Source organism: Nannospalax galili, unplaced genomic scaffold (assembly GCF_000622305.1).
Source record: "Nannospalax galili isolate Female #2095 unplaced genomic scaffold, S.galili_v1.0 scaffold724, whole genome shotgun sequence".
NCBI classification, from domain to species: Eukaryota; Metazoa; Chordata; class Mammalia; order Rodentia; family Spalacidae; genus Nannospalax; species Nannospalax galili.
Window position 1 is genome coordinate 483,646 of NW_008350617.1, and position 13,264 is coordinate 496,909.

Genomic DNA, 13,264 nt, shown 5'->3' on the forward strand with positions numbered 1-13,264 from the left:
TAAAATATTTTAAAAAATACTTTATTATTTTTATTTTATGAGTGTATTGACTGCATGTATGTGAGTGCACCCATGTCATGCAATGCCATGGAGGTCAGAAGAGGGCTTCGGATTCCCCTGGAACTGGAGTTAAGGACGGTTCATAGCTGCCATGTGGATCCTCTGCAAGAGCAGTCAGTGCTCTTAACCGCTGAGCCATCTCTCCTGTCTTCGTAATATCTATCTTGACTACTTTATTATGTTGGGTCTTTCTTTTCCTGCCCTCTTTCATCCCTCCCAGGCACTTCCTGTGGAGCCCAGGTTGTCCTCAAACTTGTCATCCTTCTGTCTCAGCTGTTTTTCTCCTTTTTTTAAATTAAAAAAGTTACATTTATGCCTGGTGTGGTGGTACACGCCTTTAATCCCATCACTTAGGAGGCAGAGACAGGGTAGGGCAGGCCAGGTAGGGCTACAGGGAAATCCTGTCTCAAAAAGACCACCACCAACAACAAAAAGTAACATTTATTTATTCGTGGGTAGGTGTGTGCACATGTAGAAATCAAAGGACAATCTCTGGGAGTCAGTTCTCTTCCACCATATGGGTCCATGATAACCTGATAACCCAGGTTATCAGGCGTGGCAGCAAGTGCTCTTACCCATTGAGCCATCGGGCTCATGCTGTGTCCTTCTAATACTATTTATTTATTTATTTATTTATTTATTTATTTATTTATTTATTGGTCTTTTTGAGACAGGGTCTCCCTGTAGCCCCAGCTGTCCTGGAACTCACTATGTATACCAGGTTGGCCTTGAACTCACAGAGATCTGCCTGCCTCTGCCTCCCAAGTGCTGGGACTAAAGGCGTGCTCCACCACGCCCAGCATGTTTTATTTTTTTAAATAGTTTACTTATTATTATTATTATTTATTTATTTATTTTTGGTCTTTTTGAGACAGGGTCTCCCTCTAGCCCGAGCTGTCCTGGAACTCACTAAGACCAGGCTGGCCTTGAACTCACAGAGATCTGCTTGCCTCTGCCTCCTGAATGCTGGGACTATAGGCGTGTGCCACCACGCCCAGTGATAGTTTACTTATTATTTTTATTTTATGTGTATGAGTGTATTGCCTACATTTATGTAATTGTACCCATGTTGTGCAATGCCTGTGGAGGTCAGAATAGGGTGTCAGATCCCTTGGAACTGGAGTTATGGACAGTTGTTAGCCACCATGTGAGTGCTGGGAACCAAACCCAGATCCGTTACAAGAGCAGCCAGTGATCTTAACTGCTCTCCGGCCCCTCTAATGCATTTTATAGCATATTACTACATATGTATAAATAATACATGATGATGTTTGGTATAATTTCAAAATAGCTTAAATATTTTCATTTTACATTGATTATTTGGCAATTTTCTGTTACAACTTCACATAGGCTGGGCATGGTGGTATATACGTTTAATCTTGGTGCTCAAGAGGTAGAGGCAGGCCAATCTCTGTGAGCTCAAGGCCAGCCTGGTCTGCCTAGCAAATTCCAAGCCAACCAAACTATATAGTGAAATCTTGTCCCAAAAACAAAAACTTAAGGCTTTTGTGATCTAGCTATGTTGACATATGTAGGTGCAGCTTATTAATTTAACCTGCTAGTGTGTTATTCCATTGAACCACAATTCATATTTTCCTCTAGTGAAGGATCCTGGGGCAGGGAATATCTTTTCATTCATATTTTGTAGAACATGTCTCTAGGATATGTACTTGGAATAGTGTTCCTAGGTCTCAATTCAGAGGATACACATTTAATACCTTTTTTCAAGCATTTATATTTTTCTTCTGGTTTAAGTAAATAAGCAGCAAACTAATAAACATACACCATGGCATGATCTTGCATGAGGGGTCTTCATGTATAAGCTGATAGCAGATTTCTGTTCTTGGCACCCCTGAATGTCTTGTTCTGTGCTCTCTCCTAGCGGCAGTATATACCTGTGAAAGTGAAGAGCAAAGCCTTCTGGATCTTTTCTTGGGAGTATGCTATGATGTATGTAGGAAGCCTAGTGGTAATAGTTTGCCTGTCCTTCTTCCTTCTCAGCTCCTGGGATTTCATCCCTGCAGTCTACGGTTTCATGTAAGTACAGACCTTACTAGAAAATTCTGGAAGCTAATTTGGTTTTCATAGGTTCTACTGGAACCATAAGGAGAGAACTATGTAGGCAGCATCTGTAGCAGGGTCCTCATACTTCTGCAGTATTTATGAAATCCAGATTGCTGGCCCAGCCCTAGGGGACTGATGAATTAGGTGTGAGATAGGGACCAGAAATCTGCATTTCTCAAGTTTTGAGGTGCTGCTGATGGCAGTAGTGGTAAAGGGAACATAGTTTGGTAACCTCTGTTCTAGAATATACCTTTCATTAGTTACTAAAGAATACTCCTGGAGCTGGCAAGGTGGCTCAGTGGGTAAAGGTACTTGCCACCAAGCTTAAGAGCCAGAATATGATCCCCAAAACCCACACGGTGGATGGAGAGAGAACCAACTCCCAAATGTTGTATTCTGATCTTCATACAGGTGCTGTGGCATGTGTGCATGCATGTGTGCTCACATACACACACACACATACACACATACTCTCTCTTGTGTGTGCATGCACACACACACACACACACACACACACACAAAATGAAGGAAAGAAAAGAGGGAGGGAGGGAAGAGAAAAGGAAAGAATACTAGTAATATTCAAAACAGCTACCAACCTCTGGCTGGGAGCTCTGAGTTTAATTCCAAAGACTAATGGCTGCTTAGGGTCCCTTGATATGTGCCAGACCTCTACAGAAAAGCCAAGTGCATTTTCTATATTGTAGTCTTGCCCAAGTGTATGTTCATGAATTCTGTAAACATTTCCAAACATTCTCCATGTGTAGGCCCTGTGTGGCTGTTGAGGGGGTAGCCACTACCCTTGAGAAACTCATAGCCCCATGGGTAAGAGATACTTAAACCTAGCATGGTGGGTATGGACTCAGGACTGGGAGAAGTCGAGTTTAGGACTCTGGGCTGTTTTCTTGTTCATGCACATCCTAAGCATGATAACTTAGTCACTTGGAGCTCTTTATGCTCCACCTTGGATAGGAGTCTTTGATGTCTGGCGAAGAATTTTTCCTGTTCTTCATCTCATTACTCAAAAAGAAAATGTAGTTGCTACAAGAGGCAAAGTCTAAGGGGCTAGAGAGATGCCTCAGCGGTTGAGAGCACTGGCAGTTCTCTATATCCACATGACAGCTAACAACTGTCCGTACGCCAGTCCCAGTGGATCCAATAATGTCTTCTGGCCTGTGCAGGCATTGCATGCACATGATGCACTTTCATATGTATGGACAAAACACTCATACAGATAAAAATAAATAAGTAAATAATTTGGGGGCAGGGCATTTCCGACAGGGTTTCCTTGTAGCCCCTGCTGGCCTGGAACTCACTATGTAGAGTAGGCTGGCCTTGATCTCACAGAGATCTGCCTGTCTCTGCCTCTGAAGCATGTGCCACCACACCTGTCTTTAATTTTTTAAAGCCATTTAAAAAATATTATTTTTATTTTATGTGTATTCGTGTATTGTCTGCATGTAGCTAAGTGCACCTGTGTCATGCAATGCCCGCAGAGGACAGAAGAGGCTGTCGGATCCCCTGGAACTGGAGTTACAGACAGTTAGCTGCCATGTAGGTTCTGGGACTCGAACCTGGGTCTTCTGCAAGAACAGCCAGTGTTTTTAATTGCTGAGCCATCTCTCCAGCTGCTTTTAAAGCCATTTTTAAAAGAGAGAATTAAAAAGTTAGCCTAGGCAGGCATGGTGGCACACACCTGTAATCCTAGCACTTGGAAAGTGGCAACAGGAATCAAGGTTATCTTAGCTACGTAGCAAGTTCAGCACCAACCTGGGCTGCATTCATGAGACCCTATCTCAAAAAAACAACACATACAGCTTAGCTCAGGCAGAGACCTTGATCAGAGAACATTATACGTGTCCCTGCCTTTTCCTCATTCATCGTCTTTTTATTTTATTTTTTTATTTTATGTGTATGCGTGTTTTACCCACATATATGTAGGTCCACCACATGCATGCAATGCCCCGCAGAGGTCAGAAGAGGTCTTGGATCCCCTAGAACTGGAGTTACAGATGGTTGTTAGCTGCCATGTGGGTGCTGAAAATTGAACCCTGGTCTTCTGGAAGAACAGCAAGTGTTCTTAACCACTGAGCCATCTCTCCAGCCCTCACTGTCTTTTTAAAATTGTGAATTGAGAACAATTCTTTTGTCAAATCAAAAATATAATGTAAGGCTTGCAGGGCAGGCATTTGTGATGGTGCACACCTTTAATTATAGCCCTCAGGAGACAAAAGCAGGTGGATCTCTGTGAGTTCCAAGCCAGCTGGGACTATATAGTCGAACTCAATCTCAAAAAACAAAATATATACAGGTGTGCTGGCGCATGCCTTTGATCCCAGTACTTGGGAGGCAGAGGCAGGCAGATCTCTGTCAGTTCAAGGCCAGCCTGGTTTACATAGTGAGTTCCAGGCCAGCTGGGGCTACAGGGAGACCCTGTCTCAAAAGAAAAGAAAATAATAATAAAATAAATTTTAAACACACACACACACACACACACACACACAAGACCTGGAATGGGGTTGACGTTCCTGGACAAGTTAGCAGAAAGGAGAATCTTTTCCTTTCCATATGAGTCACTGTGAAAGACCTATTGCTTCATTCTGGGAATTTAAGTCCCATCAAGTACACAGTGAGCATGGATGGCTCTAGCCTTCTGATTTCTAAGAACTTCCATTCATTTTAGTGCTCAATGAACTTGCACATTTTCCCATTATACCTTTCATAAAAAATTATTTTTTAAGTAGAATGGCTTTTCTCCTTGAACTCTTCACCAAGGTTGACTTGCTATCTATCTAGGAGCTGCTCCTGACTTATTATTGCTAATCTATTGGTGGAAGCAATAAAATATATTGTAGACAAAGGCTATTCAAATGAGAAATATTTCTTTAAACTCTCTGGGGATTGGAGGAATGGGAAGTGGACCTGACAGCAGCCCCATTGCTGGTTATAGATGAGCAGGCTTGGCAACAATGTTTTGTTAGCAGTGTTAATCTGTGAATCCTGTTACTTTATAAGGTTATCACTCCTGGCAAAAACTGCAAATTACAGTTTCTTTCTCTCCAGGCTGAAGATAACTTTTGCATCTACAAGTAGGATCTTGTTAGCAGAAATGGCGTAAACAGAAGCACATTGAAAATGCCATTTGCAATTCAGGTTGATGTACAAACACAGAAATAATGTGAACTTTTACCAAAAGAACCAGCATTGCAGTCCATTCTTGTATGACTTAACCACACAAAAGTCTTTCATATAAACCTAAAATTTTCAGATGAGCTCTAGAGCCCTGGGTAGTCTTAGCACAACCTACTGATGGCTCCTGAAGCCCTTGGAAATATCACTGCAGGTTCAGGCATGCAGTTTTCCGGCACCCACTGTGGGGTTGTGGAGCAAGAATAGGGAGGAGCAGGCTCCCAGAGCTTGTTCTCTGGGCAGGTCTTTCGAAGCCCAAAATAGATTTTGTTTATTTAAATCTCCTTCCTCTTACAGTACTGAGTAGCTACTGATTAGAAACTGTTGTAGGCCAGAAAAGAGGGGCTGCTCTCTTGATTTCTAGGATGGATCCCTGCCTCATTCCAGATTCTGTTAGTTCAGCTAGTTGGTGTTTGTTTTGTTTTTGTTTTCTTTTGTTAGACAAGGTCTCATGTAGCCCAGGCTAGCCTTGAACTCAATATGCAGCCAAGGATGGCTTTGGCTCTTTCTGCATAAAACCCAAGTGATTTCACACTTGGGTTTTATGCCATGCTGGGGATCATGCCCGCAGCCTTGTGCATGCTAGGCAAGCATTCTACCAGTTGAACTATATCCCCAACCCTTGGCTAGTATTTATTATAGCCTCTATTCTCTGCATCTCCAGCCCTACGTTTTGTTAATTACCTGTATGGAGGTACCTACAGAGCTCTTTACATTCTGAAGAAGGAAATCATCTTTGGTTATCCAGTAGTGACCCAGGTTTTCAGGACAAAGCCACGGCAAAGGAGACCATTTGTAACTGTTCTTTTTTCTCTCCCTGTGTTTTCTTATTTCCAGACTTTCTGTTCCAGATCTCACTCCAAACATTGGTCTTTTCTGGTACTTCTTTGCAGAGATGTTTGAGCACTTCAGCCTCTTTTTCGTCTGCGTGTTTCAGATCAACGTCTTCTTCTACACTGTCCCCTTAGCCATCAAGTTAAAGTAAGTGGGGGTACCTACTGCTTATCTGCCTCCCACTGCTCCTCCATGTCATTGAATGGATATCCTTTGGACTAAGCACCTGCCACCAGGTTTGTGGCATCTTTCCTCAGGTGCCAGTGCCAGTACCAGCAATTAATAGTCACACACAAGTGCAGGCTACAGGGAGGGTGCTTTGCAACCCTGGGCTCCCCGTTTCATTTTGAGGTGCCTAAAACTATAACTGCTCTGTCCATTCACTATTTTGGGCAAGAGCAGAGGTTGCACTGGGGGTTGGGGGATGGTCTTTGGAAGACAGTGGTCTGGCTGGATGTCTTTGATCGGCACCCAATCCCACTGGACTCAGGTTGAGAGCTTTTGGAGGCTGGCCACCTACAGCCCTGTTTGATTTTCTGATCAGTTTTCCTCCAATTGGGGTTTTCTGTGGAGATCTCTCTTTCAATGTAAGAGAACTGGCTTGTACTGAGCCTTCTTCCTCCCAGGTGCCTTTCTAGTTCTACAAAATGAAACGATGTCTAGCTCCGTACCTCATGGAGGTCAGCAGTATCTTATTGCCACTGTTCCAGTTTTAAAGTTGAGGAATTGAGGCTCAGAGACCTGGAACAATTTTTCCAGTTTCACAGCTAGTAAGCAGTGAAGCTGGAATTCAGACATAGGTTTGCCTAATTCCAGAATCTGGGCTCATCTCTTTGGGCCATGCCAAGCTTCAGAGAGCACTTGCAGTAGTCCTAGAAGTAGTTCTGTTATCCTGGCTTCAGAGCAGCTTGATCTCTGACAAAAAAACTTGATAAACAGGCATTAGTATTATGCAAAAGTCAGCCCTGGGCTGTGTTGAGGATGTCTGTTTGGCCTTTTCCTGTTTACTTACCTTTAGCTCTTGGTCTGCTCTCAGAGGAGCACTGCAGGCTGAGCCGCATGCCCATCCTCCCCTGACCAGGACTGTGAGGGCGGTGGGCACTAAGAATTGTACCAGTGTTAGGAGCTCTGTGGACAAACAGCTCTACATTCACCTCACTGTTCTGAACCTCAGTTTCCTCATCTGTGAGGGGCAGGGTGCAGGAATCTGCCTGGAGGGCTGACTGGGGTGCTTGAGGATCCCCTGAAATGATGCAGGAGAAGACTTGTACAGAACTCAGCACAGAATAAGGGCTCAGGAACCCTCTGTTGTTTATTACTCTGAAGTCAATTTCAGGGGCTGGAGAGATGGCTCAGTGGTTAAGAGCACTGGCTGCTATTGTAGAGGACCCAGGTTCAGTTCCCAGTACCTAATGTCAGTTCGTAATATCTGTAACTCCAGTTCCAGATGATTGATGCTGTCTTCTGGCCTCTGAAGGGACTGTATGCATGTGGGGCACTTAGGTACAAGCAAGCAAAACACTCATACACATAAAATAAAAATAAAAAAATTTGAGTGGGGTGTGGTGGTGCACGCCTTTTAATCCCAGTGCTTGGGAGGCAGAGGCAGACAGATCTCTGTGAGTTCAAGGCCAGCCTGGTCTACATAGTGAGTTCCAGGACAGCTGGGGCTACAGGAAGACCCTGTCTCAAAAAAGACCCAAAAAAAAATTTTTTTTTTTTAAATCAGTATCAGTTGTTATTAGTTTAAGGTTATAAGGATTCCAGTTCTGAGCCAGGTGTGGTGGCTTTCTCCTGTAATCTCAGCACCCAAGAAGTGAGAGACAGGAGTATTAAGAGTTCAAGGCCAGCCCAACTACATAGTGAGTTGGAGGTCAGCCTGGGCTACCTGAGAACCTGTCTGAAAAGGAAAAGATTAGAAAAAGATGTCTGTAACTCTCAGTTCTCCTTCTGGACACTAAGGGTCTATATATTGCGCTGACCATATTGCCAGTGAACAAAGGATCAGCCACAGGCACTTCCTGTTTCAGGGCCTGTTGACAGGGTCTTCTGGTGAAGGAGGCTCCCAGAATTCTCTGACAAATAGTCATTTAGGCCTAGTAATAAAGAATGCTGACTTTGTTTTCTTCCTTTGGTTCCTGGGAGAAGGCCCACAGCTAGTACAGATAGGAGTGGCTGTTGATGGGAAATTTCTCTATGAATGGGTTCTCTGGTGTTCGCCTGACCTTCCTTACCACCTCTGAACATGTCTTGGTCTCTGCAGTTTTCTGCTCTGCTATTGGGGCCTGACCCATCCATGCCTTGTGGGTGTAGTAAGTCAACCTCTTCCTGAAGTCCCCTAGGGAATACTTTTGGTTTGTATGGTGGGGTCTCTATGGTAGACCTGGTCCCCAGGTGCCCTGGCTGATCTCTCTGCCTATCTGTCTTCCCTGCCCTGCCCCAGGGAGCACCCCATCTTCTTCATGTTCATCCAGATTGCCATCATCTCCATCTTCAAGTCCTATCCAACAGTGGGGGATGTGGCCCTCTACATGGCTTTCTTCCCTGTATGGAACCATCTCTACAGATGTGAGTACTCCAATGCTCCTCACTGGGGGCAGATCTAGATCTGTCTGGCTCCTAGGTGAAACAACTGGGGGAAAGGGATTGATAAGCATTTACTGGGCACCTGCTGTGCTGGTAGCACTGAGAGAGAAGCAGCGACCTGAAGCACGCATGTGCCCATGTGCCCCCGGTGCTCTGATTAGTGGTGGTAATGAGACAGCTACCATTTAGAGTACTTGACTGTGTACCTGACCATTGTGGCTCTAAGATGTACATCCATTAGCTCATTTTGTCTTCACATCCTCTTTATGCATGTGAGAAAACTTTAGTACAGAAGGATAGAGCCACTAGTTCAAGGACACATGACTGATAAGTGGACAAGCTGGGATTGGAATCCACATCTGTGGACCTTGTCCAGTGCTGCCCAGTCTGGGTCCCTGTAACAGTGCCTCATGTGTCTCCCAATACAGTAGCTATTAAAGTGACCCAAAACCTAAATTTTTCTTTCTTTTCTCTTCTTTATTTCCTCCTGTGTTTTTGAGATAGGGTCTCATGTAGCCCAAACTGGCCTTGAGCTCACTATGTAGCCAAAAATGGCCTTGAACTCCTGATCCTCCTGCCTCTACCTCTCAAATCTAGGAAAATAGGCATATACCACCATGTTCAGCTTTTTTTTTTTTTCGCAGTCTCAGGCTGTAGCTGAGGCTAGCCTGAAACTCATTCTGTAGCCTGGGCTGGCCTCATACTTGCAGCAGTCATCCTGCTTCCGCTTCCTGAATGCTAAGATTACAGATAAGAGCCACCACACCAGCAGATGCTACACTTTTCATTTAAATTCAGATGCAGTAAGCCACATATAAGTAGGCTGCCTATTGGACTGTGCAACTGTAGCCTTGAGCTCCGAATTCCTTTGTGCGTTCAATGAAGACCCTCTCAACTTTTCTTATCCATCCTCAGAAGATGGCTCAGAAGTGCTCTGTATTCTCTAAGCCCCAGTCTTTCCTTCTTTCAGGCTCTTAGCCCCCTCTGGTGGTTCTTTTTTTTTTTTTTTTGGTCTTTTTGAGATGGTCTCCTTATACCCCAGCTGACCTGGAACTCACAGAGATCCACCTGCCTCTGCCTTCGGAGTGCTGGGATTAAAGGCGTGCCCACCATGCCAGGCTATGGAGGGCTTTTTTAAGCCTCCCTCTGAAGGAAGCAAAGTCCAGGAACCCCCCCAGCTGGTTTTCTGTCTTAGAATGGGAGGGTAGCTGTGGTACACAGCCGTGTCAGGATTGAACTCTGCAGTGCAGACCTCAGAGGAAGTTATTTTTTGTTGTTATTTTGGGGTTGTCAGGGTGTCAACCAGGAAGTGAAACTGCCCAGCTGCAAGTAGGAAACCTACCTGTAAGTGTAGGCCCCAGAGTGGAGGTAAACAGCTAAGTGGGCAGGCCAAGCCCAGGCCAGGTGTGACTCTTGGGCCTGGTGGAGTGGTGTCCAATCTGAGCTGGCTGAGAAGAGGAAGCAGCGTCTTCTGCCTGTGACATCCTCACTGCATAGACAAGAATCACCCAGTCCAGCGGACTCAGAGTCCACTTGGGGCCCTTTGGAAGTCTGGCCAGTGATGACTCATGAGGTAACAAAGGCATATGGACATAGCAAGTCTGTGATAAGGGTAGGACATGGGGCAATGGTCTTTTTTTCCCCCTAAAGCAAATGATGTTTCCTTTTAGCTGTCTGTACTACACAGAGTATTGCCTCTCTCTCAGAGGCATGATGCAGTAATCCACATTGCTGAATTCTGGCATACTGACTGGAGCTTGAGTCTACATCCTGACTTTCCTTGCCAGCTGACTTAGCCTTTCTGAGCCTCTGACTTTTCCATCCATCAGATGAATAGTGGGGCGTGGTGGCACGGACCTGTAATCCAAACACTTAAGAGGCTGAGGCAAGAGGATAGTGAATTTGAGCTTAGCCTGTGCTGCATATGTGAGTTCTGGGCCAGATATGTTAATAGTAAGGACTGCAGTTATCAGCATCAGTAATAATTCTACAGGAACATCCCCTGCATATTTCCATTATCAAAGCTTCGGGCTTAGCAGCCAGAGACATTGAAATAAACTTATTTTTTTTTTTTAGCTTGAAATAAGTATTTTATGCCCATGAGGATGATAAGGCAGAGAAGAAGGAAGAGGTTTCCAGAAACCTGGATGATCTAGTAAATAGTCTGTTGCTGACTGGCTGGGCAAGCAGTTTACAGACACAGCTTATCTCAAGATCCTGCAGAGAACTGTGGCTGCCACCCTTTGCCTCATTGCATAGGGACTACTCATGCTTGGAACACCTGTTGCAAACTTGACATCAGTGAATCATTATACTCAGTAATAAGTGTCTTCAGCCCTGGGCCTTGGGACCTCTGAGCAGACATTTTGTGAAGTCTTTCAATCTAGTTGAATATATTTAATGTTGTAAGGTATCCTGTTGAAACATTAGCTAGCAGCATTGATCTCCTGTCCCCACCTCTCCTCTTTTTTGTATTGGTCAGTGGGGAAGACAAAAACAAGCTCTGCCCTGAGTACAAGCCCCAGACACTGGACTCTGTAGCCTGGGGCCAGGATGAGCCAGACAGACATACACTTATGGTGTTAGCAGCCTGCTGGCAGAGCTGTGCCAGCTTGCAGCAGTCCAGCTACAAAGCCAACTACCACAAGGCTGGAGTTAAGCATATGTGTTGTGTTGTTTTGTATTTTTATTAACTATTGAATAAAAATAAAAGAATATTGATCAAATAAATTATAAGCATTCTGCAGTAAGTTCCCATGTATCTAGCATGTAATTTAAGGAACCATAAGGCTGGAGAGATGATTGGTGGTTAGGAGCACTGGCTGCTCTTCCAGAGGACCCAGGTTCAGTTCTTATCCATATGATAACTAACCCTCATCTCCAATTCCAGGGGATTTGACACCCTCTTCTGACCTCTGAGGGCATTGCACACATGTAGTGTACTTACATGCAGGCAAAACACTCATACACATAAAAAATGAAAAATAAAAAATTTACTTTTGGTCTTTTTGAGACAGGGTCTCCCTATAGACCCAACTGGCCTGGAACTCACTGTGTAGACCAGGCTGGCCTTGAACTCACAGAGATCTGCTTGCCTCTGCCTCTGGAGTGCTGGGATTAAGGGTGTGTACCACCATGCCTGGCTGTAATGTTTCCTTTTTAAAATTTTATTTATATTTCACACCTTTAGTTCCAGCACTCAGGAGACAGAGACAAGCAGATCTCTGTGAGTTCAAGGCCAGCCTGGTCTACATAGTGAGTTCCAGGCCAGCTGGATCTATAGGGAGGCCCTGTCTCAAAAAAGACTAAAAAGAAAAAAAAAAAAAAAAAGAAAAAGAAAGAAACATCACTTTGCGCTCTTTAAACCCCTCTAATTTCCTCTATCACCTTCCTGATGAGACCAAATATTTCAAGTGACTTTTTTATTTCTGAATGCCTGAGGCTCAAGAGGGAATGGGCCTTGTCAGAAGTTCCTGTTTATCTGTAGTGGTGCCAGAGATTGGATAAGCCACCCAGTGAATGTTGTGGGGAACTTGACTCCATCTGGTCTAGCAGGTCAGACGAAGGGTGAGTCCTTTGGTCTTTTTAGGCCGTGGTCATCTCTGACGCCTCCTGGTGCCTGGAACAAGCTGTCCTGTGCCCCAGGTCCCCAGTTCCATCTACTTTGGCATAGTGCTTTAATCTTCCAGCATTTCAGCCAGCCAGAGTGAGTAGCAGCTGGATTAAGCCAGCTGGATGCTAGTAGCAGTCCTCTAAGCACACTGAAATATCTCTTTGCAGCTTAGAAGCTGCATGTGAACCTCTTACATCTTTGTACTCAGTCCCTTTCCTGTCTGAAGCCTCTTTCTCTGACTAGAGACAGAGCATCAAAAATCACTTGGGCTATCAGACCCTACAAGTTTATTCTAGGAATAATATGGGTTCTTCTCAGACAAATAATTTACAGGAGATGAGAATGAACCACTGAGAAATGAAAATAAGGATTGTAGCCTGGTATGGTGGTACACGCCTTTAATCCCAGCACTTGGAAGGCAGAGGCAGGTGGATCTCTGAGTTCAAGGCCAGCCTAGTCTACTAGGGAGTTCTAGGCCAGCTGGGGCTATAGGGAGACCCTGTGTCAAAAAAAAAAGAAAAGAAAAGAAAAGAAGGATTGTAGAGTGGAGGAGCTAGCAGATTGGTTCTCTTTTCTTGAGTTTGTAACGTTGCTTGATAACAACAGTAATAATGTTTAGTGTAAGTACCCCTTTCTTTGGGCTCCTTATTCCTGAGAGTAGAGGAAGAGACAGGCTTCCCTGAGAGGTCTCAGAAGGCCTGAATCAGGGTTTGGGCCTCTCAGCTTTGACAACGCAGAACTATGAAAATTTCAGATCAGAAAGAATGACCTTGCAGGCCTCCAGGCTGGTGTCCAAATTGTGGGATTCCCTAAACCACTAACATCTTTAAAATTTCTGATGGTAGAGTTGCCAGTTTGTTTGTTTGTTTGTTTTTTGATGGCCAAAGAATCTGCCAACTAACAATCATTTGTCTCCATTTA

At 44.5% G+C, this 13,264-nt stretch overlaps 1 protein-coding gene across 1 annotated transcript in view; it reads left to right on the forward strand.

Annotated features, from left to right (window-relative positions):
• The window catches only part of Pigu (phosphatidylinositol glycan anchor biosynthesis class U), a 109,856-nt gene that overhangs the window by 81,484 nt on the left and 15,108 nt on the right, over positions 1-13,264 (forward strand). Inside the window, exons 8-10 of the mRNA XM_008847888.2 lie at positions 1,943-2,097; positions 6,148-6,291; positions 8,588-8,712. Coding sequence (XP_008846110.1) covers positions 1,943-2,097; positions 6,148-6,291; positions 8,588-8,712 — 424 coding nt within the window. The remainder of the gene's footprint in view (positions 1-1,942; positions 2,098-6,147; positions 6,292-8,587; positions 8,713-13,264) is intronic.